The sequence below is a fragment of the Propithecus coquereli genome, unplaced genomic scaffold (genome assembly GCF_000956105.1).
Source record: "Propithecus coquereli isolate 6110/MARCELLA unplaced genomic scaffold, Pcoq_1.0 Scaffold678, whole genome shotgun sequence".
In the NCBI taxonomy this organism is placed as follows: Eukaryota; Metazoa; Chordata; class Mammalia; order Primates; family Indriidae; genus Propithecus; species Propithecus coquereli.
This window is the reverse complement of record NW_012152818.1, coordinates 391,820-414,555: the sequence shown is the minus strand read 5'-3', so window position 1 is coordinate 414,555 and position 22,736 is coordinate 391,820. Positions and strand designations below refer to the sequence as shown.

Sequence of the window (22,736 nt, the reverse complement as noted above, 5' to 3'; positions counted from 1 at the left end):
GGCTCTGGTTTGAATGGGACACGCATGGTTCAGACGTTCCTCCACGTCTCCCGCTGATCCCGCCTTCTCGCCATCCTCCCATCTCCTGTTTCATTGTACACTTTTTTTGAGTAAAGATTTCTATAGACCTTCTTTCCACTTAAAATGCCTTTATGATCATTTCTTTCCTTTTTTCCTACATTCGTTTTGACTTTGAAACAAGATTATTCTGCTCATTATTTTCAAAATAGCAGCTCCTGTCACCAGTTCTGTATTACTGTTGGTGAAAACTACACATGGACTCTGGAGGAATTTTTTTCTCTCTTATTCTGTGTACATGGTGATTTTAATGTGACTCCAGCCACTTCAAACACAGTATGTGTTGAATGCTTATTATTATATGTGCTGTGAACCTTGTGAGGTGCTAGAAATATAGCGTGAACGAGAGAGACCTGCTCCTTGCACTTAATGCTTTACAGTTTAGTAGAAGACCTTTAACTTCCAGGCTTTAACTTTACCATTGTCAACAAAAATATGTTGGTTACTTGTGGAAAACTGGAAATATCAATACATAACTTTAAAGGGAAATATCAAATATAACAACATAATGGTTGAGATCATGGGTCTGTAGCTAGACTGCTTGGGTTCAAATTCCAGCTCTGACAATTCTTAAGCTACATGATTTTGAACAAGCTATTGAACCTCTTTGTTCTTTTGAGTATTGAATGAGTTAGTCCATGTAAAGTCTGGCACATGCTGGATAATGTTAGTGTTTTTTATTATTAATGAGAGAAGTCAGAAAATCTGGAGGGACAGTTGGTCTGTAAGGAATGATGAATTGGCTTTATAGAAGTGTTGAGTTTGAAATGATGGCTGCAAAAACTAGAGTGCAGTTAGAGATGTAGGACTTGAACTCAGAGGAGAGACCAGGGCTAGACGTGTGTACCCGAGAGTTATAGTAGAGAGGTGACCTGAAGCCTGGGAAAGAAAGAGCAGGAAGCTAGGGACTGGAGTCCTTAGGAGTGTGCTTTTTAAAAAGGGGTTTGGAGGAACAGTGGAACAGACCATAAACTGCAGTATGTTATTTGTAAAATTCTCTGAATGTGGCCAGTTTTATATTCTTCAGCTGGTCTGTGCCTGTATTAGCCTCAGTATTTCTACTAATCACTGTGGGAGACTGAATAGTGCCCCACTCCATTTCAGATTAGGAAAAACACAGAAATTTCATTTGGGTATGCTGGTGCCCCCATGTGGCTAGTATGTGGAAGTGCAGTCAATGAAATAGAGTGGAGGATTTGCTGCAGGAATTCTCAGCAAACTCCTGTTTTGAGTAAACTCCTTTGGCTTGAGGGACTGTTATTAGCATTTCTCCCTGTTGACCCTCAGGTTAGTACTTACCATAGACTCTTTTCCAGTGGCTTCGATGCTGTGCTCTGCATCACGACACTGACCGGTGCACGCGGTTCCACTTTCAGTCTTTTGAGAGTTGTGTGGAAGAAGTAGAGTGACTCACTGGATTTTTTTATTTCCATTTTCTAGTTTTCATGAGATTCCGTTGTGAAGTTTCAGCAGCACATTTTATTAAATATGATTTCCTATGTTAAAGCCGATTTGCATAAGAGAATTTTAATAAGAAAGTTGGAAATGTTCCCTTAGTTCCATATCATATCCAAGGCTCCTTTTTGCTTCCATTGCAACCTTTCCCCATGTTTTCCTGAGGGTTTTCTAGTCTTTCTGGAGCAACTCAGGAAGCAGAAAACATCCTCCATTCAAAGCTTTATTTGGCCACATTGTAGGGATGATGTCAGGTATTTTCTGGGCTGTGTGAGTAATAAGACTGGGTGGAAGAGTCTGTTTATAACGCAGTCCTCTGATGGGGTCAGACATTTTGAAATTGAGTCAAAAGACAATGTAGTTGCTGGCCCGGACTATTTCCTGGTTTGTGGTTTAACTTACAGTCAGGTCATGGTTTGTAAAAGAGAGATAATAGGTTGATGCCTCTCACTGGCTGGAACTAGGGCTAAGAATAATATGCTATGTAAATCAAGGACAGAGTGATGTAAACACCAGAAAAGTAAGGAAGAAATAGTGGGAATGTATGCATCATAGTAATAGTGAAGAATTTTTCTGGGAGCCTCTGTCCTTTCCAGAGTAGGAGTATATCAACTGTCAGTTTAGATGAAAACAAATCCTGTTAACTCACTCTGCATTCAGAACCTGACCATTTCTCACTGCTGTTACTGCGTCTGCACTAGTCTAAGCCACCATCATCTTTCCCTTGAACTCTTGCCTCCTAACTGGCCTTCCTTCCTGTGCCTGCCTTTTCTCCTTTAGGATATTCTCAACATACCAAAGTGACCAGAAGGCTCTGGTCCCCCCCAACCCATATGACTGGGGTCAGTAAGGCCATAAAGGATCTGGCCCCTGCTCCCATTTCCTCCCGCCCTGATCTCCTATTTCTCTCTGCGCTGCTTACTCCACTTCAGCCACACTGGCTGCCTTACTTTCCTTGAAGCACACTGCCGCACTAGGGCATGCCATTTCCTTTTCCATTCTGCCTGGAAACTTCTTTCCTCACCGTATTAGTTTTCTATTGCTGTACAACAAATTGCTACATATTTAGCAGTTTAAAACAATAGAATGCACATTTATTATCTCATAGTTTCTATGGGTGAGGAGTCAGCATGCGTAGCTTTAGCTGGGTCCTGTGCTCAGGGCAGCAGTGGCGGTGTCAGACAGAGCTGGGGTCTCATCTGAGGCTTGGGTTCTCTTCCAAACTCAGGTGGTTGTTGGCAGAATTCACTTCCTTGAAGCTATAGAACTCATGGCAGCTTACTTCTTGAGGGCCAGCAGGAGAGAGTCTGTGGCTTCTGGACCCTCTTTGAAAGGATTCCCTTGACTAGGTCAGGCTCACCACGATATTCTCCCTTTTGGTGATCGTGAAGTCAGTTGACTAGGGACCTTACTTACATCTGCAAAATCCCTCCACCTTTGCCATATGACCGAACGTAGTCATGGGAGTGATATCCCGTTACTTTTGCCATAGCCTATTGGTTAGAAGCAAGTTACAGGTCCCCCCACAAAGGGGAGAGTATTATGTAAGGGCACAGGTCACTGCAGGTCATCTTAGAATTCTGCCTAACACACCCAGGTATCCTGATAGCTTTCTCTCTCCCCTCCTTCTGGTCTTTGTTCAACCCTGATACTCTTCTCCTTCCCTGCTACGTTTTTCTCCAATGCACTTACCACTTCCTCACAGAGTATGTAGTTTACTTATTTCTCTGTTTATTGGTTATCTCTTCCCACTAGAATGTAAGCATGGAAAGGGGTTCTTGTGTTTTGTTCACTGCTCTATCTCCTGGGCCTGAACAGAGTAGATGCTCAGTAAATATTTGTTAAAAGAATGAATGAATAAATGAACTGACTGATATTACACAAGCTGTTATTCATGCATAGGCTTTTTCTGGAGCAGTATTACTTCCCAAATATTCTGGCACTACTTGGCTGCTCTAGATTCCAAGCAGATAGTTCAGATGTCAATGGAGTGATGGAGTTTATCCTTTCTCTTGTGCCCCATATCCAGTTGGTTGTGTGGTTGTCAGTTTTCTTATTTCTGGCAATCCCATTCCTTCTATTCTCTCTCTAGATTAGGTCTCTGTGTCTAGACTATTGTAATAGCTGCTTAACTAATCAGTCTCTCTGCCGTAAATTTTTTTTTTTTTGCCAGAGCCATTTGTATGACCACTAGATTAATCTATTGAGATGGTCCTTTTATCATGTCAATAATTTCAGTGGCTCTGCAATTATTTAATTGAGATGAAATTCATATAAAATAAAATTAACCATTTTGAAGAGTTCAGTTCAGTGGCATTTTAGTACATTCACAATGTTGCACAACCGTCACCCTACAGTGGTTCTTTATTGCTTACAGAATAAGTATAAGCCCTGTCCAAACACTTGCCTATTTTTCCAAGCTTGCCTTTCCTACACAAATCCTCCAGTCCAGCTACATTGTGCTCTCTCTCAAAATAGCCATTCTCCTTCCTGCCTTTGCATCTTAGAAGGTTCTAACATGTGAAGTAGGAGCATTATTATTTGTAGTGACTTCTCCTATTTTCTGTGCCTATCTGATTTTCTTTAACGGATTCTGAGGCCATGTTTTCTTATAATAATCATCTTTGCCTGTTCTAAATGTATAGCACTTGCTGTCTGTGCCACCAGTTTAGCATTTACTCCATACTATTTCATACTGTTGTTTAAGAACATTTCTTATGTGCAAGTCTGTCCCCCATCAAAGCTGTAAAGTACTTGCACCAGTTAGCTACTGCCATGTAGTAAAACACCTCAAAACCTCATGAATTAAAACAACCTTTATTATAGCACTCATGTTGTCTGGGGAGCTGGAGGTTGGATGATTTGGCTAAGCTCCACAGGGCTCTTTCACATCTCTCTGAGCCAGAGAGGCGCTCTGCTTGGCTGGAGTGGATTAAACAGGGCAGCTCTGTTCCATGGCTCTTATCCTTCTCCAGAGAGCAGCAGGCTAGCTCGCCTTCTCATGGTGATAGCAGAAGTGCAGATGAGCAAGTGGAACCATGCAGGGTCTCTTGAGGCTTACGCTGGGAATTGACACACCATAATTTCTGCTTCCATCTATTGGCCAAAGCAAACAGCATGGCTGAACTCAGAATCAAGGGGTGTGGAAATACACTCTTCTTCCTAATGGTAGGAACTGCAAATCCACATGGCAAGAAGGTGTGGATATAGGAAGGAGTGAAGAACTGGGGTCTTTGATGCAATTTACCACATGTTCAAGGGCAGAGTCTTCTCTGTTTCCCTATAGTGCCTAACCCTGTGTTGTATACAGATGTATTGGTTACTTATTGCTCTGTAACAAGCTACCCCAAAATTTAGTGGCTTAAAACATTAGCCATTCTTTTTGCTCATGATTCCTTGGGTTGACCAGGCAGGGCTCAACTGGGATGGCTCATCTCTGTACTATGGATATCAGCTGGGCTTGCTCACGTGGCTGCAATTTGAAATGGAGGCTCTAGAATTCACATGACTGGCCCCTCAGCTGGGATTGCTGGAATGCTAGAGCCTCTCTTTCTATATGATCTTTCAATTTCTAAGGTCCCTCCCTCTGCATAATCTCTCCAGAAGGGAAATGGACTGTTTTTATATGACCAGGTCAGGGTTCCAAGAGAATGAACTCAGAAGGCAAGGGCCCTCAAGACAAAGACTCAAAAGCCACACAGCACTTCTGCTGTATTCCTTTGATCAGAGCAAACCACAGGGCTAGCCCAGATTCAGTGGATTCAGTGGGAGGAGAAATAGACTTCACCACTTGATGAGAGGTGTGACAAAGTTGCCTTGTAAAAAGAGCACATGGGATGACAGGGATTGTTGCAACCATCTGTGGAAAGACACTGCCATAGCAGTAAGAAGCTCAGTAAAAACTTGTTGGATGAGCATTTGAACCAATGAGAGAAGCTGAAGCAGAATCTGCCAGTGAAAGAGACTCCAGTGTATGATTCTGATGCAATAAAAGCAACGATGTCTCTGCTTTCTAGTTATCTTCAACTTTGTCTAAGGATACCTCAGATGATGGATTTCCCCAGATCCGTTGGCATCAAACAGCCGACTTTGGCTACGTCCCCAACCTAAAGATGCCCAACACTTTCATGGCCGTAGCTATGGATCTCTGTGACAAGGACTCGCCTTTTGGCAGGTACGTTTGCTTCTTGGGCTTTGCATGAACCGTGTACGTTCTTTGTCCGTAGTCCTTCACTCTGGTGTTCACTTGTGAGGAGGCAGATTGGACTACGGATTGGAGCTTAGAAGCACTATATAGCAATCATTTGTGCTGGGATGTGCTGCGATAACAACAACAACAGAACCCTTCAACATCTCAGTTCCTTTACGCGACAAAAATTTATTCCTCGCTCACACTCCGTGTCCAAAGATCAACAGATCTTTGCTCACAGTAATTGTTCACGGAGGCTCCAAGTCGGTCTGCACTTCCACGGTCACCTGAAGCATTCAGACTGGCAAGTAAATGCTTCTGTCTGGAAGTAGCACAAGTCATTTTTGTTCACATTGCACTGGCTGAACTAAGTCACACGGCCACGGTTAGCTACGGTGAGAGCAGGAAATGGAATTCTAGCATGGACTCTAAAGAGCTGAGTATTGGAATACTTGTGAACTGCCCGAGTGAATACCACACACTAACTGTAGGATTGGAGGGGATTTCAAATATGAAACAGAGCCCAACACACAATGTCTGGATTATAGTAGGAACTTGAAAATATTTATCGAATGAACAAATAAGAGCTGGAGGGGACCAAATAATGAACAGCCAGTTGAGATGAAACATGACTTTCAGTGGCTGGAATAATCTTATGAGTTAGCTCTTCTAGGTTAGTTCTAATTCCTTTCCTCCCTCCTCTTTGCTCTCCTCCCTCTTTCTGTGCCTCCCTTTATTCCTTCCTTCCAAGCCTTCTATCGTTTCATGGTTTCCAACCCGTAGAAGGCCAGAGCCCCATCTTTGGTTACCGTTCACCATTCTCTTAAGCTGACTAGCACTGATCATGGAATTCAGTCAGCTTTATTCTTACCGTCTTAAAGGGTGCTTTGTATAATCTCCTTTTTTTTTTTTTAATTGTTATTGCTGAGCTCAAATCCACAGTTCTCTACTTGTTCTTTATCCTGTAGCATCCACCCTCGAGATAAAAAGACCGTGGCTTATCGTCTGCACCTGGGGGCCCGTGCTGTGGCTTACGGTGAGAAGAGTGTGACCTTTCAAGGACCACTTCCTGAGACGATAGAGCTCTTGGCTGACAAGGGGTGGCTCAGCCTCTCCTATGACCAGCAAATCCAAGTGCAGAAGCAGGACGACAAGATATTTGAGGTGAGAATGGCAGGAAAATAGGTGTTCATCTTGTGCCGGGAGCAGGATTTCCTCCGCACGAGGCCCATCTCTTTTGTTGTAACGTGGTGGTGAAGCAGGTCTTGGTTGGTGGGGAGCTGAGCTTATCTCAGAGGGGCACGTAAGCAGCTATTAATTCATTAGCTTAGAGGCAATTTTGATGGACAAGTAAGGGAAAACAAGTCCATGTTAAGATGATACTCATTTTTAATTTTCTCTCCCAGAGCAGCCATCTGTGCTCAGGGACGGTCCTGTGGCTTTATTTGTGGGTTACCTACTGCAGATCCTCGCTCCTGAGTATTAATACCTCATCCTCGGGTGTCTTTTTTGTTAGACTGTTCTCAATTCTGATATCCTTTGAGTTTCATGTCTCACTGGAGAGCTTAATCTTAGTGGTTTGTAACTTAGTGTGAATTAATGTAGTGAGACTACTTTCTTTCAATCCCCAGCAAGGATCGTTCTGCTGTGGAATTGAGACTGTTGATTAAAGAGGTTATTCAGGAGTCTTCTATCATCGAGGGTGGAGGCATTCCTAAATGGACATTTAAATGAGTGTCCCTGGGAATCATGAGACCTTAGGCTGGGAGTGTGCGTGTGAAAAGAGTGCATTGAAGATGAAAGAGTATTAAAGACAAACTTTAATTACAAGTTTATCTAGGGCTGTTGCTCCTGGAATCCTAACTACAATATCCACCTGCTTCGGATGCTTGCTCAGTGCATACCCCACTTAGCTTCTTTCCACATGGGGTTTTAGGTGCATTTAGAGACTCCCAAGAAGTCTCTGCATTCTGAGTTCTCTCCCTTAGTTGCTGGTGGTCTGCCCACCATCTGGCCCCGGATCATAGATGGGGTCAGGACAGAATTTAACGTTTGGGTTCTGGATAATTTATGTTCCCTTTTCTGGATTGCCTTCTGACCTAAGTGAGAAAGGCTTCATATCTAAAGTTCCTTTGTGCCACTTCTTCATTCCGTAGCTCCTTTGGGAGTCCAGAGTAGTGACAGCAGCTGGGCTTCTCTGTTCACTCACGTTCCTGGCTGCCTTGCCACGTGGCAGGAGGGATCACTGGAAGAATGCTCAGGGGCAGACTTCCCCAAATGCTTTATGTGATTATGCTTCCTTATCTCCCTCAGTAAGTTAATGTTTCACTTACTGATTTAAATTGTTTATTTAATCACATGAACATGTATTATCCACCTGTGCTGTAGTGACTGGACCCAACCTGGATGCAGATTTGTTCTGGCTGTTGTCGAAAGTAGGTCCTTGGCTAAGAGTGGCTCCTTGCCTCCCATCTAGTTTGTCTCAAAGAGCAGTTCCCAGTTTCTTGGGACACCCTTCTAACTGACCTGACTGTTCCATTTTATGACTCTCTTATTAGATCTCATGTTGCAGTGACCATCAATGCAAGTGGCTTCCAGCTCCCATGAACACTTTCTCCACCCAGACCCTGACTCTGTTGATCAGTTCTTGTCATGGCACTGTGGTTGCTCTGCGCTATGCCTGGACCACCTGGCCTTGTGAATATAAGCAGTGTCCCCTATACCACCCTGACAGTACCCTGCCAGCCCCTCCCTTCGTTGCTTTCATCACAGACCAGGTTCCTGGACATTAGAGAGAGGCTGCAGATGACAGCTGCAGTATGATTAGAATTTAGATATAAGGGTGTGTCTTTTAGATTTTGGCATTTATGAGTTTAAATGGTAACTGTTGCTTTTAAAGGAAATTAACAGAAAACCTCATTGAATAGCTTCCAGCTACCACAGGGCTGTTCCTATATTCTGAGGCACTAGGGCTTGTAGGTAACTTGAAATGCTTGCCTCTTGTCTCCTAGTTTGTCTAAGGGTCTGTATTGGACTAATTCTGCACAAAGTGTCATTCACTTCCCTCCTGTTATTGGGAGTGAAATGCCTAACACTTTTGCCCCTTTGTGGGATCTCAGGGTTGGAAGAGATTTTAAGGGCCACATGGATCAGGTAGTGCTTATGTGTTCTTTATAAAATCTCTGACAAGTGGTTATTGCATCTCTGTATGAAGTTTCCATTCTAAACTTTCTAACAGTTTTCCCTTATGTGGAACTGAAATCTTTCTCTCATGGGGAGAGAAACTGAAACTTCACTACTGAAACTTTACTACTACATGACAGTCTATCAAATAATTGAATATAGGCCTATTTGTATTCTCTTTAAGCCAGAAATGATTGTTCCTTCAATCTAAATATTGATAATGTGAATGTTTGAACAAACCAGAACGATGTGCAGGCATTTTGGGAGGTGCTAAGGGAGTGCCTTAAGGAATGAAAAGAAAGGGCCAGATGGTAGTAGCTGAGGGAAGGCACTCAGGGACGGGTGGGGAAACACGGGCTTAGGAAAACACGAAAGTAGAGGTAACAAAGGCAAGTGGGTCATTCAAGTTAAATACAAATCCCAGGCTCTGTAAAGGTAAAAGGTTTAACTGAGGATAATCCGGAAGGAAGAAAAAAATGAGGCTGAAAGTAAAGCTACATGGTAAGCAGATAGTACAATAACGCAGATGCAACAAATGGGAAAGAGGCCTTTTGTGTGTCCTGTTAAGAAGCTTAATGTGGTTTATTGGTTGATTAAAAATAGTTAATGGCATTTGAAAATTGTATTATTAGAAGTAGGAAATAAAAATATAATCATTAGTGATGTGTATATATTTACATGCGGGTAAACTTCGGTTAGGAACAAACCTGTAAGTTTTCCTTAAAGCATGGGAAAGGAGTAAGAATGTTCCCTATGGGTAGTTTTCATCCCTTAATGTGAAAAATGAGTACTAAAGCAGTAAGTATCACTTACTCCACATCTGTCTTCCAAGAGGTTGGGGTGTAGCTCCAAATAGCAGGAATAGCTTTGTCAGGGTCAAGATTTTATTTAGTTAAAAAACAAAAAACAAACAAACACTGTGCACTCTGCAAGGAACGATGGCCTCTCTGAGCACTTCCTAAGCATACAGTTAACTCCTAACCATTCATCCTTTGACCTCTCATGCGTCTGGCCCTATGAGAACCACAAACCTAGTAACTCCTAAGAAAAAGTAAACCTGTCCACTCCTCCACCCCCAATACACATATACCCATGGGCTGTTCTATTAATAATTTGGAAGCAGCTAGAGGTAGCCAAGAACTCTAAGGCCAGGTTCCTTTCACCTCCAGTAACTCATTGATAGTTACACAGTGTAAAGAATTTGGTTTAGGTAGTGGATATATTAAATAAGTCATGTGTAAATTTATTTTTAGTGGTTGAATAAAACATTCTGTGGGAATTCAGTGTATTTCCCAAAATGAAAAGAACTTTTTCCTCTTTGAAAATGAAATTTATAATCACTGTAGAAAATCTGGACACTAAAGAAAAGTATAATATGAGCAAGCAATAATCATCCCCAAAGTCATCATTCAGAGAGAAACACTATTTTGGTGAACATTAACTTAATTTGTTTGGGTTATATAATTTTAACACAACATAGTATGTAATCTGTTTTTGACTTATTTTAATCAAATAATTTTCCTATGTAAACAGAATACAGATTTAGAGTATTTCAGTTTGTGGAAGTCCCATACTTTATTTAATGAATTTCTTATTCATGGACATATAAATTTTTAACAAAGTTCCACTATTAAACTAATACTGTAATGAGTATTACATGCAAACATTATATCACACTTGTCCAGTTATTTCTTAGGGTTCTTAACATGGATTAACAGGTTAAAGGATAAATATGTATTTAAAATTTTGATACCTACAGCTTAACCTTTCCAAAGGATTAAACAAATTACATTCTCACCAGGGTATAGTCCCATTTTTCCTATAACCTCATTGACATTGGATGTTGTCAAATTTAGAAAATGTTTAACAATGTGATGAAAAGATATTTTAAGTATACCAGGGTAGTACTTTTGAAATTTAAAACCATGATTCAAAGTAAAAACATTTTGCATTATCTCATGTATCCCCCATATGTGTATGTATATTTATATAAATACATGTATACACACTATAGTTGAAACCAATTTCAAACTTTCTCCATGTGCTACATTCCAACATGTTTTAATTGTTTTAATTTTAGAAGATGCAGGTCTTGACTCACTAAGTTTATGAACAACTAACGAGTTGAGATTTTAGTTTGACAAACAGTTCTAGGAAACTTACACTAATTTATTAAAAAAATTTAAATGTCTTTCTAAAATGAGGTTCTCTTTTAATATGTTTCACTGAGGCTGTAATAGAACATAAAAATATTTGTTATATGATAAAAGCAGCATACGTCATTTCCTTATAAGTGCAAATATGCTCAAGCAACTTATGCAGAGAAAAAAGAAAAACATTAAAACATTAACAGTTTGAGTAATCCCTTTCCCACCCCTGGTTTGCTTTGTCCAAATTTTATTAGATTGTTTCTTTTACATTATAAAAGTTATCCAAACTTATAAAAAAACTAAACTTAGACTCATAAACTAACTAAACAGTTAACTTATTATAGTTTCTGAGTTTATAGTGGCCAGTGTGTGTGCTCTGAACACTGCTCCATCTGATCCCCTCCTTTGCTGGTCAGATTTATTACTATAAAAAGTGATACCATTTGTGTTGTCCTCAGTTGGCAGTTATGAGTGGCAGCACACTAACAATTCAGTTCTCACCCGCCCTTCCCCATTCTTCTACTTCTGGTCTTTTCATGCCCTCCCATTCCAGCCAGCCCTGAGTCCCTGTTGCATGGGTAGGATCCCACAAGGTAATGTGGAGTTGTACTGACCGTGATCAGGTGATACAGTAAACCTCCACCTTAATGGAGGTTTACTCCATTAATGGCCCTGAAGGATGTGCAAAATGTGAAGAAAAAGATGAACAGTACCCTGGACCGGACTTTCCAGCCTGCTTAAAAGTAGATTTGGTTTTGATGATACTGACGTGAAAATAAAGCAGCAGCCTGGGTTGCAGGGGCTGAGACTTGATATTCTTTGAACTTGGATCAGAATCAAGAGTAGAAGTTTGTCAGAATTTTGCTGTTTCCCTTATTAGTCAGCAGCTGCTATAGACTTAATGTTTGTGTTCCTGCAAAATTTGTTAAGTGAAATCCTAACCCCCAATGTGATGGTATTAGGAGGTGGGGCTTTTGGGAGGTGATTAGGTTGTAAGGGCAGAGCCCCCAGCAATGGGATTAGTGCCCTTACAAAAAGGACCTCAGAGAACTCCTTTGCCCCTTCTACCATGTGAGGACACAGTATGAAGACAGCTATGAACTAGGAAGTGGGCCATCATCAGACACTGCATCTGCTGGCACCCTGGATTTAGACTTTCCAGCCTCCAGAAATATAAGAAATAAATTCCTTTTGTTTATAAGCTACCTAGTCTATGGTGTTTTGTTATAGCAGGCCAAATGGTCTAAGACAACGGGTCTATCTTATTCTGGTTTATAAGGGACTGAAGTTTACTCTGTCTCAGGCAGAGCTAAGCAAAAAAGATTACATCCTGATTACAACAAGATGAAAATAAGCAGAATTGTAAAGAGAAATTTATTACTAAAAATAAAGCAGCTGGAAGTTTTTCCCAGGGTAAACTGTCACCATGGGAACCTCCATGATGAAATGTGTTAATTTAATATCTTCTTTACTCCTGAATTGCTGCCTTCTTCCATATATTCTAAATTTTAGTTTAAATTAAAAAATTCATCGTGATGAAAATATGTGGTATCTGACCCCTTCTTGTTCAATCCGAAGACTGAATTGGGCTACACTGCGACGGAGACTTCAAGTGCTGCAGGTGAGTGTCTACCAAGGGTTCATGTGTCAGGAACTCAGGCTGGTAAGAAGACACAAAGGCTGCAGGCTGAAGCTCTGGGAGGTCCAAGGATCCTGGAGAAAACAATTCCATAAGTTCCACTGCTGCCTGGGAATCTCAGGAGACTCTCTTGGTCAGACATTATATATGTCCTTTCAATCAATTCCTTAATACCCTTGCATGTGTCAGCCCAATTTTGCCTTTGTTTAGGATATTTACTTTTACAATGAAGAAAACTATGGCTGAAACAGATTAAGTGACTTGCCTACGGTTATACAGTATATTAGGCAAAGAGTGAGAATTTTAATTCCATTTTTTTATTTTCATTTCCATTTTCTCTACGTGACCCCAATGCCTGAACCCCTGGATCACTCCATGCATTTGTAGGAGGGAATCCATGGAACACAGGGCCAAGGCCATGACCTGACCCCTTTGACTTCACTTGAAATTCTATTCCCTGCGCAGGACACCTTCCCCTGGTATTCTGGTCAGGTTTCTTGGGGTGCCCCGCCTTCCTATGATTGCACGTGCTCCCGGTGACTTCTTTGAGTAATCTAGGAAGCCAGGCAGGCTGCAGGTCCCACTCTCACTCAGCACTCTCCACGGCTGGATCAGTGAAAGCTTGTATCACTTACTGCCTGGATATTTGGGGCACTCAGCTATGTGTGAAGAGGGGAGGGTAGCTTAAAAATGGTCAATTTTCAAACCAGAAAGGTAAAGTTAAAAGATACCTGGCAGAATGGGATCATTATGATCTTCATCAAAGGTCTGTTGCTGAAAGGCTTCAAAGCTCATAGATGCATCATTCTCTGGCAGTCCCTGCGGTAGCTGCCCATCTCCAGGTTTGCACACATCAAATTTCACCCACTGGTAACTGTGGGATCAAAGGGAATCATTATCTCTAGAGTTGTCTGCTAGTCATAATAACCCACTCCTATCTCCCAAGGGATCAGGTATTTTTTCTTTAGATTTCTCCCATATATATCTAAAAAGACATATTAGGTAACAAAACACATAAAAGATATAGGCCTCTTTGGTGACACATTATTCTGCTACACTTCCCAATCCTTTTGCTGTCATGGTACACACAGAAAATGGTACTATGGTACAGTGGGGTACTGGCTCCTGCTCACCTGTCTGAGGACTGAGAGGCCCAATACTGAGGCACACTGATCGAGAAGCAAGCATGCCTTGGACATAGAAGTTCAATAAACGTATGAATGAATAGAGCAGTAACTGCCGGTTTAGGTCCCTAGCTGGCTGATCACTGAGCTTCTCTCGAGGGAATGGACTTGCCCACACTTACTCGATGCATTTTCGAGCTCCTGGACAACTCTGGATCAGGTTGTGGATGGCTGGATGAGAAAATCCAAAGAAGTCAGCTCCAGTTGGAAGCAGGTTAGGCATTGGTTTGCCTCTAAACAGGAAAGGGAGAATTTTAGTTTGAGAGCTTAGAGGGAGATAAGGATGGGTTTAAGAATGGAATAGTGGTGTGAACACACAGGATAAGCTTTCTTGACTTTGCTACTGTGGAGACTCTAGTTGCTAAGATGTCTGAAGGATTCAGGATAGGTTTCTGTTATATAAAATAAGGGATCTCCACTCATTAAAAGCAAGAGTAAAGGTCTCACTGTACTGACGGTGATCCAGTGATCCTTTTAGCCTTTCAAGCTGCTGGTCAACTTACATAGTAGCACTTATGGTCTTGAGCAGTTCTGCATGACAAGCATCTGCAGAAGAGCTGACAATGGCATTCTGGGGGTCATCTTCAGGAACAATTTCAAACTGAGAAAGATAAAGGAGCAATTGAGGATCAATCCTCAAGAAGGAAGAGGTAGGGAGAGTCATATACTACTCCTATAAACATTTCTTCACTCTGGAATTTGAAACTGATGTATACCATCCTGGAAGATGGGCACATCCCTACAGTGCTATTAAAAATTTAAACAAATCCAAATAAACAGAGAAAGTCCTTTGACTGTTTCAGTTCTACTCTCCTGGTTGACTGCTCTCCAGAGGTCACCATTTATTATGTACCTTTCCAGACCCTTTCCTAGCCACTGACTTACATCCGTAAGTACAAATACAAATGGTATTTTTAAAAACAAACAAGATCACTCTCCATGAAATCTTAAGTTTATATTATAGTATCTAGGAGAAGAGTGGGGCATTTTGATTATAAACTGCCATTTCATTTTCTTTCATTTTTGAATGTTAAAATATCTTGACCGTATTTATAAAAAGAAACTGTTGCATCAAAATTATATTAATCCTGAGGAATTTTTGCCAAGAAAATATTTTTGTAACAAGTTCTATCTAGCCAATTAAATTCCCTGACCAGTTTTCTATAAAGTTCAGTTAAACAGTTTTCAGGTGTTCAATGTTTACTTCAAATTATTCTGAACAGGATTATTTTCTGTATAATTTTTTAGAATGATAATGAACAGTGTTATATGTTACTCTTTGTACATTTGCACATTTCTCTAGGAAATACTAGACTACCTAGATATATTCTCCGTCAAAGGATAAACATATTATAATTGCTCATATTGCCAAGTTGCCCTCCTAAAAGACTACCAATTTTCAGTCCTACTAATGTATACTTGTTTTCCTATACCCTGGCCAGTGCTGGTTATCATCAATTCTGATATTTGTCTATGAGGAAAATCAGATCTCATCTTTTGTTTTACTTGCATTTCCTTAGTTATTAGGGAGGTCTACTCTTACCAACCATCTGCACTGTTTCTGTGAGATGCCTGTTATCTGATTGCTTTTTCTTATTTTATAGGTGTATTTTATCTGAATATCAATCCATTGGCATATATTTTGTTTATTGCCTAAGCTTTAACTCTCATTATGATGTCTTTTGTCATTTAGAAGTGTTTAAAACTGTCAAATCTGTTACTATATTCCATAGGGCTTGGTTTGGCAGTACATATACTAACATATATTCTATTATGGCTTCTAAATTTCACGTCTTGCTAAAGAAAACCTTTTCACCTCACCCTAAGATTATTAAAATATTCTTCTACATTTTGCTTTAACATATTTATGGTATAAAATGCTCTATAAAGCTAAAGTAATTAAAAGTCATATTGGCACTTATAGACAAACAGATCAATAAAACAGAATCATCTGGAAACAGATCAAAGTATTACATATATTAATATTTAGTATATAAACTAAAGCCACTTGATGTTAGTTAGAAAAAAAATTGAAGCTAGATTCCTCACTCACAATATACCTAAAGATAATGTCCGGTTAATGAGCTAAAAAAGAAAACTAAAAATTCCACAGATTCTTATTTTTCAAAAATGAGGCATTTTGTTTTTCAGAAGAAATTAAGAATCAGCTTGCCAGTTTCATTAGGATTTTGATTAGATTTGCACTGCACGTATAGATTTACTATAACCATGGTATACTGCTACAAAAGTGAATCGATGGCCATATTTTTTCATCAAGAGGTGATGGTTGGAGAAAATGAATTGTCTTGAATCTTAGCACACTGAGAAGGATGAACAAAAGTATGTAACAGAACAATGATTCAGGACTCCCAGGTCCTTAAGAGTATGTGCAACTAGAGACTAATATGCAATTTCTTTGCTACCTCCATTTTGGTTTATCCTGAAATGGCAGAGTATCAAACTCATCTTCCCTGTATTTGGCCTGCATTTCACATAAGCAGGCTTCCTCAAGCCACACAGTCACCGTATCGACAGCAGAAACAGCACGGTTCAAGGGAAAGGGCATCAGTTTGAGAAACAGACAGACGAAGATTCACGTCCCAGCTCACTCACTCATTAGCAGAGTTGTGACTTAGGGCCACTTTTCTGCATCTTGGGGTTACTCAAATGGTGATTATATAGTATTTACCTTGTAAGGTGTCAGAACATGTAACACATTTTAAGTGCCTGGCAGCAGAGAGTAAGTTCTCAAAAAAAAAAAAAAAAAAAAAAGAGGAGGAAAAAACAGTGGTTATTATTAGAGCAGTACCTGAGGCTGCACACCACCATCCTTGATCTGACAAGTATAGAGACACTTTTGGTCTGGGCACTTCATGCTGGCATATGCTCGAGTACTGCAGTAGCCCACAGGGTAGATGGCATTCTCATCATGGAAGCCAGGTCGGTCGGTGATGATCTATAAAAAAGATTCCCCCAACTTGGGATTGAGGTCTGTGAAGAATTTAGAAGTCAAGTTGATTGCTGTAGCCTTTAGAACCACTTTAGAGCTAAAGAGTGACTCAAATCACACGAAGCAAGAGAGTAGGCTGTGCAGCAGACATAACTGACCTGGTTTCGTAGGGACTGGAGATATTCTGGGGTTGGTATGGATCAGCAAGGGGCTGCTGCTAATGGGAACAGGGAGGGAAGGCTCAACCCCATTCCCATACTTCTCTGGTTCTCCTCTCTCTATATCGCTGGTCTCACTCACCTCCCCCAGGCTATATACTGTTAGACCCTCTAGTACGATGGGGAACACAGGCCGTCCTGAGGGATCCAGGGCAATGGGCTGAACCAGCTTGCGAGCACCTCCCTCCATTTTCTTTTTCTTGGATGTTTTCTTCAGAACTGAAACGTAAATCTGGGGTCACCCACTTTAGGCCCCTCCTAATGTTGAGGGGAAGGGAAAAATTTACGTGTGACTGTTAAGGGCAATAAGCCAATCCTGGGTTTACATACTCATTGAATGGGCACATGGGGCTTTCCCCCAAAGCCCTGAGTATCTAACCCATCCACCTCTAATATAAGCGCTTAGGAGCTAAAAGCCTTACACGTTTTAAGGCCTCTTACTTCATGTGTAAGATCAAAAATGTCCCAAGCCAGCAGTGTGCTCAAAAGGCCACCCAGCCCATTTCCCTGCCTCTAGGAAAGACTGAACAGAATGCAACCCAGAGTGTTGGGGGAAGGGGAGGGAGGAGGTCTCAGTCTGCCCCCTTCACATTTAACCAAGTCTAACCAGAATTTCTCCACCCAAAGTGGCTCTAATAAGACACTTGCTTCTCAAGGGCTATTAGGGCTCCTTAAGGATCAGATGAGACTTTAAGTATATCTACGGTTGTGTGTGTCTACCACTTGGTACCAGGTCTGTCTTTAGTAGCTGAGTCACTGGAGCAACTGATAGTGTCTCCCCAAAGTACCTTCCAGTTTGTTGTTCTCTTTGCCTTTTTCTTTTTTCTCCTTCTTGGATTTCTTCCCAAATGGTTCCTCAGCCCCAGTGCTGGGCCCAGAAATGGGCCCAGCTCCCTGTATAGTTCCCACAGAGCTGGCCACACCATAAGTCAGGGGTAAACTGGAGCTGTGGGAAGGAGCTGCAGCCTGTACTTCCCCTTCAGTTAGAGCCTGAAGCTGGAGGAGCTTCTTTAGCAAGTACCTGTGGTCAGGAAGGAAAGGGAGCAGAGGTTTGAACTTTTGTATTGTCTCAATTCAGTATTTTACTCAAGTACTGGGGAGAGCTAGAATTATATACAAAGATTATTATACTCATAAAAATAAGATTCTTATTGAACTTTGGGAATAATGAAGCCCCAGAGGATAATCAATATTTCAAGAAGCCAAGGATAAGGATCGTAGCTTATTTCTCTTGCACCTGGAGGGTTCCTCTACTTTAATGTTGGAAAGTGTTAGGCTTCTGAACGGCATATATCATGAATTAAAAATGTATATAGACCCAAGGTGCTTTGCATACAATAGTACATACTGAATAAATATTTGTAGAATGAGAGACAGTTTTTTTATTACTTGGTTTTTATAATTGGGGAGTTATAAGATTACTTCTTAGATGTGCCCAAGAGGGATTTGTTAGAAAGATGAGTGGAGGAGCTGTTTTATCACTGTGGTCCAATATGACTTAGGTATGCAGGAACCACTACCACAGGGGCTGTGCAATGGAGAAAAATCCCCAGAGCAATAACACCATATCAATCACCAAAAATGTGATCCTGAATACAAAATGAAGCCAGCTCACCTTCTTTCTTCTTTTGCTTTAAGAAATTTTTCCTCAAGACGAGCAATTTCATCACAAATAGCAGCATTTTCCTTGAAGAAAAATTTCGAACATAATCACATAAAATGAATAAAAGATCAAATATTGTGTTGAGAAGAAGGTCCATATTTCAAACCAAAAAAGTCTGTGTTGCTGGATGAGAAGGAAGAGCTATTACACCTTGCAGACAAGCTATAAATAAACCTATAGGTAAAGGTAGTCAGGTTTTACTATGGGCAGGGTAATTATATGACTTATTACCTAATCTGGAATACCTTTGAGTGAAAGGGGGTGCTATTAATGGTTATGCCAGAACAACATGGTGAACCAGGATTGTCCTGGGCAAACCAAGATTAATGATTACCTTAATTAGTGTAGTCTTTTGCAGAGAAAAGGGCATATTGCTTAGATCCATAAATGTTTAAATTCAATGTTATACTATATATGAGGATAATCTATTCTCAAGTGCCTTGATTTTTGAGGAATTTACAAAGCCAATCTGCCACAAAGCATCCCATACAATAAAAACCTTAGAAGAACTGGATGGAATAAAATCAAATTTAGTGTGTAAAATTATTAAGCTTCATAATTTACTTGTAAATATTCAAGTATCATCTTTCTTTACTGATGATGCAATCTGTCTCTCAACTACCAATCCTGGTAGGAGGAAGGTCTCCATAGGTAGAACCTCAAAAACTCCCAATGTTGAAAACAGTATCCCTTTTCTTCACAAAACCTTCTTTATGTATATGATTGAACCAACATCCTTCAATAACATAGACTCCAAGTTTTAGGTTCCTTTGACATGTAGGGGATACATGAAAGAGAACAGTCAATAAGATGTCAAGTCCTCTTAATTCTACTTTTCTTATTTCTCTCCAGTGCATATAACAAGTGCTGAATAAATGTTTTTGGAATGAATATTCTAATGTCCGAAACTTACTTTATAAAGTGCTGAGAAATGTTCAAGCTTTTGGTAGAAAGAAGAGGTACTAACTGTTGATTCAGATGTGGGAGGACCTTTGAGAAATCCACCCATATTTCCAAGCATTGGGGCAAGCTTGAGCGAGCCAGAATATTCTAACACAAAGTTATGGTTGGCAAGCCAGTTCATTCATTCAGTAAAGCAGTGCCTCTACAATAAAAGAAAGGCAGAGACACTTGGGAGACTCAAAGGTTAGGAGGCACAATTATTGAAAGCTTCGTGTACTTGGCAAGGGGCTAGTTACGGGGTATGTGGAGTGCTCAGGAAATAGGCTGTGTAGTCGAAATAGTAAACTGGTTTCTAAGTTGGAGTCAGGGCCCTGCCACAGTGCCCTTGAGCAAATCATCTCTTTGGGCTTCGTTGTTCTTATTTTTAAAATAATGCCTAAATCTCAGGGTCAGCTCGAGAGTCAAACTTATTTCTGAGAGTTTTGCAGTAATAATGATGACTAAAATTTATTGACACATCTTCTAGGTACGAAACACTTTACTTTTCTCATTTAATCTTCATAACTGCAAAATAGTTACTAGCTCTCATTTACAGATGAGGAAACAGGATTAGAGAAATTATGTAATTTGTCCAAGGATATAAGGCTAACGAGTAGTAATACATACTGAAAAACTAACACTCTATTATACTGTCACTCTGGGAAGGAACAACTTGGGGAAAGATTTCGCAAAGAAGGAGTCTCGAGGAGACGGGCTGAGAGACCGTCAGACTCACAAACACCGTGGCTTTGGCCGCTTTGCGCAGCCGCAGGTACTTCAGCCGGTACTTCTCGTTCTGGCTCTTCTTCGGGAGCTTTTTCATCCTGGCCCGGCTGGACTGCAGCGGGGCCCGCGGCGAGGGGGTGAGGCCGCCCAGCAGGCTCATGGTCCAGCCCCGCTACGGGGGCTCCAGGACGCGGCCGGCATCGGTCCCTACACCAAGGACCGGGCAGGAGCGCTGGCTTAGTGTGTTCGGGGCTGGCGGAATCGGGCCTCTAAGTCGTTAGCTCCACAGGACGTTCCCAGAGCGGACGGCAGGGCCAGAAATCTTGCAACCGAATCGGCTGCCGGCGCCTCCCAACACTTCCGCGTCTGTCTCGGAAGTAAGCCCTGCCCGGAAGTTACGCAACGGCGCCGGCCTCGTGTAACTTCCGGGGCTGCGGCCTTGACCTTGCGGATCTTAGGCCCGCGAAAGGGGAAGAGAGAGAGGGGCGAGCGCGGGTCGAGGAGAGGAGGGAGGGCGGCTGCCGGAAACGACGATCCGTGACTTGCGCATCTTTTTGTTTAGCTGAGGAGTACTATTGTTGAAATAAGGCAGGAACGAACAACAATTTTACCAACGTGAGCTCTGGTTCACGCTGCCCACAGGCCACAGCGTTTCAACACCCGTTTTTCACACTTCGTACAGACAGGCCTTCCCGGATAGTAGGACGCACTTGACTGGGCTTCTTCCCTTGCGTCCTTCCTTTATGCAGCTCGCATAAATATTTCTTCAGGGTCTGTTATGTTATACTCTTCCTAGGAGCTGGGACCACAATAGTGAATAGGAAAAAAGGCCTTGGCCCTCTCAGCTTAGAATCTAGTAGGGAAGATGGGAGATTTAACACACAGTTTTCATAAAATACTAGCACTAAGTAAATGTTTGCCTGATGAAACCGAAAGTGTATTTCTGTACATATGCCTATATTTATATAGTTCTAACTTTATAACCAAGGTCTACCTAAAATCACCAAATAAGGAAGCGAGGCAAATCTTTAGGGTGCAGATTTGGTAAATGCCCCGGCGCTAGATGGTGGAAGGCTTTCATTCTTCCGGCAGTACCCTTGAGCATCTAGTTGTTTTTTCTCTCAAAACTGAGTATACTCTTTAGAATCATGGAGGTGACTGAATTTCTAAACTGTTCTCTACTGATACATAATTACTGTTAATATAGTCAAAATGTAGACTTTTAGAGATATATACGGAAATTCTGGAAAATATGTTACCTAATTAAAACAATAAATTCATTGAATTACTGGAGAGAAAGATTCTAACACTGAAGTAACTTGTAATCAGAATTCAAAAGTGATAGGTTTAGAATTGATGACCCACGTACTTCATTTCTGAAAATTGTAGAAACAGTGACAGGGTCTTGGTGTGTCTGTGGGGGGAGGGGAGGAAATGATTTTTAACACAGAATGAAAGCTTATGGAAGTCCTTTTATGATTGTCCATGCTGTAAGCTGCCCTTGTTGGACCTGGCTGGGTTTTAATAGAGCAGCTTCTCAGGGTGCCAGTGTACTTTCACAAACATTCTTAAGGCAGTCATAAAGATTCAGCTTTGGAAACCTCCAGGATTATTTCCAGATCACAGAATACTCACACTCATGCCTTTGATAATATACATTGACACTTTACCTTGGAACCTGAAAGTAGTTCCTGTGATAGGAAGAGACTTTCTTTTTATTCTTCTTTTTAAAAAAACCTTATTTGCTAATTGCCTGACTTATTTGCTATTTAGCTGTATCTTGTCCTTGCAAGCTTGGGGTTCTGACTTCATTTGTATTATTCGTCTTCATATACATGTATCTAGTGAGAAGGAAAGTGCAACCTTTTGTCTTAGTTTGCAGATTGTTCTGGCCAGTGGACTTCAATGGAATTTACATAAAAATGCTTATCATTTCTTTTTCATTAGACACATTTCCTTACAATTATAAAACATTTCATGCAAATTTTTTAGAAATGTAGAATATATAGCGCAAGGAAGATTTTCAAAAATCCATAATGCTGCCACTTGGAGTGAACCACTTTTAACATGTAAGTATTAATATATGTATTTAATATTTTCATTTTATATGGGTTAAAGCATATAGAATATAATGTTTCCTTTTAATAACTTACCATTATAGTCATTTCACAGTGTTATTTTGACTTCTTTAGAAGCATAATTTTAAATGTCTGGTTAATAGTCTAGTTATGGCTGTATTCTACTTTGCATAATTATTTCTATGTTGTTTGACTTTTTGGCCAATTGCTGTGAAGTGTATCTTTGTGTACAAAGCTCTTTCCATATGGGACTCTTTAGAGGCTGGGTGTGTGTGCTTCAA

General features: G+C 40.9%; 2 protein-coding genes across 2 annotated transcripts in view; one reads left to right on the top strand and one right to left on the bottom strand.

Moving 5' to 3' along the window:
- The window catches only part of SIAE (sialic acid acetylesterase), a 34,425-nt gene extending 24,907 nt beyond the window's left edge, over positions 1–9,518 (top strand). The window contains exons 8-10 of the mRNA XM_012660765.1: positions 5,550–5,707; positions 6,691–6,886; positions 8,281–9,518. Coding sequence (XP_012516219.1) covers positions 5,550–5,707; positions 6,691–6,886; positions 8,281–8,514 — 588 coding nt within the window. The 3' untranslated portion in view covers positions 8,515–9,518. The remainder of the gene's footprint in view (positions 1–5,549; positions 5,708–6,690; positions 6,887–8,280) is intronic.
- A 2,888-nt stretch (positions 9,519–12,406) lies between these two features.
- Positions 12,407–20,774, bottom strand: TBRG1 (transforming growth factor beta regulator 1). Its single transcript, XM_012660779.1, has 9 exons — positions 20,388–20,774; positions 18,662–18,732; positions 17,835–18,067; positions 17,129–17,265; positions 16,688–16,834; positions 14,382–14,479; positions 14,001–14,111; positions 13,426–13,568; positions 12,407–12,768 (listed from the first exon to the last, which is right to left on the bottom strand). Exons 1-9 carry the CDS (start codon positions 20,535–20,537, stop codon positions 12,623–12,625), a joined length of 1,236 nt encoding a protein of 411 aa, XP_012516233.1. The 5' UTR covers positions 20,538–20,774; the 3' UTR covers positions 12,407–12,622.
- Between the last annotated feature and the right edge of the window lie 1,962 nt (positions 20,775–22,736).

Coding starts and splice junctions, on each gene's coding strand:
- TBRG1 (XM_012660779.1), bottom strand. CDS start 20,537: ATGAGCCTGCTGGGCGGCCTCACCCCCTCGCCGCGGGCCCCGCTGCAG. Junction 18,068..18,661: donor AAAGCAAAAGAAGAAAGAAG/GTGAGCTGGCTT, acceptor TCCTGACCACAG/GTACTTGCTAAAGAAGCTCC. Junction 13,569..14,000: donor GGAGCTCGAAAATGCATCGA/GTAAGTGTGGGC, acceptor TTGATCCCACAG/TTACCAGTGGGTGAAATTTG.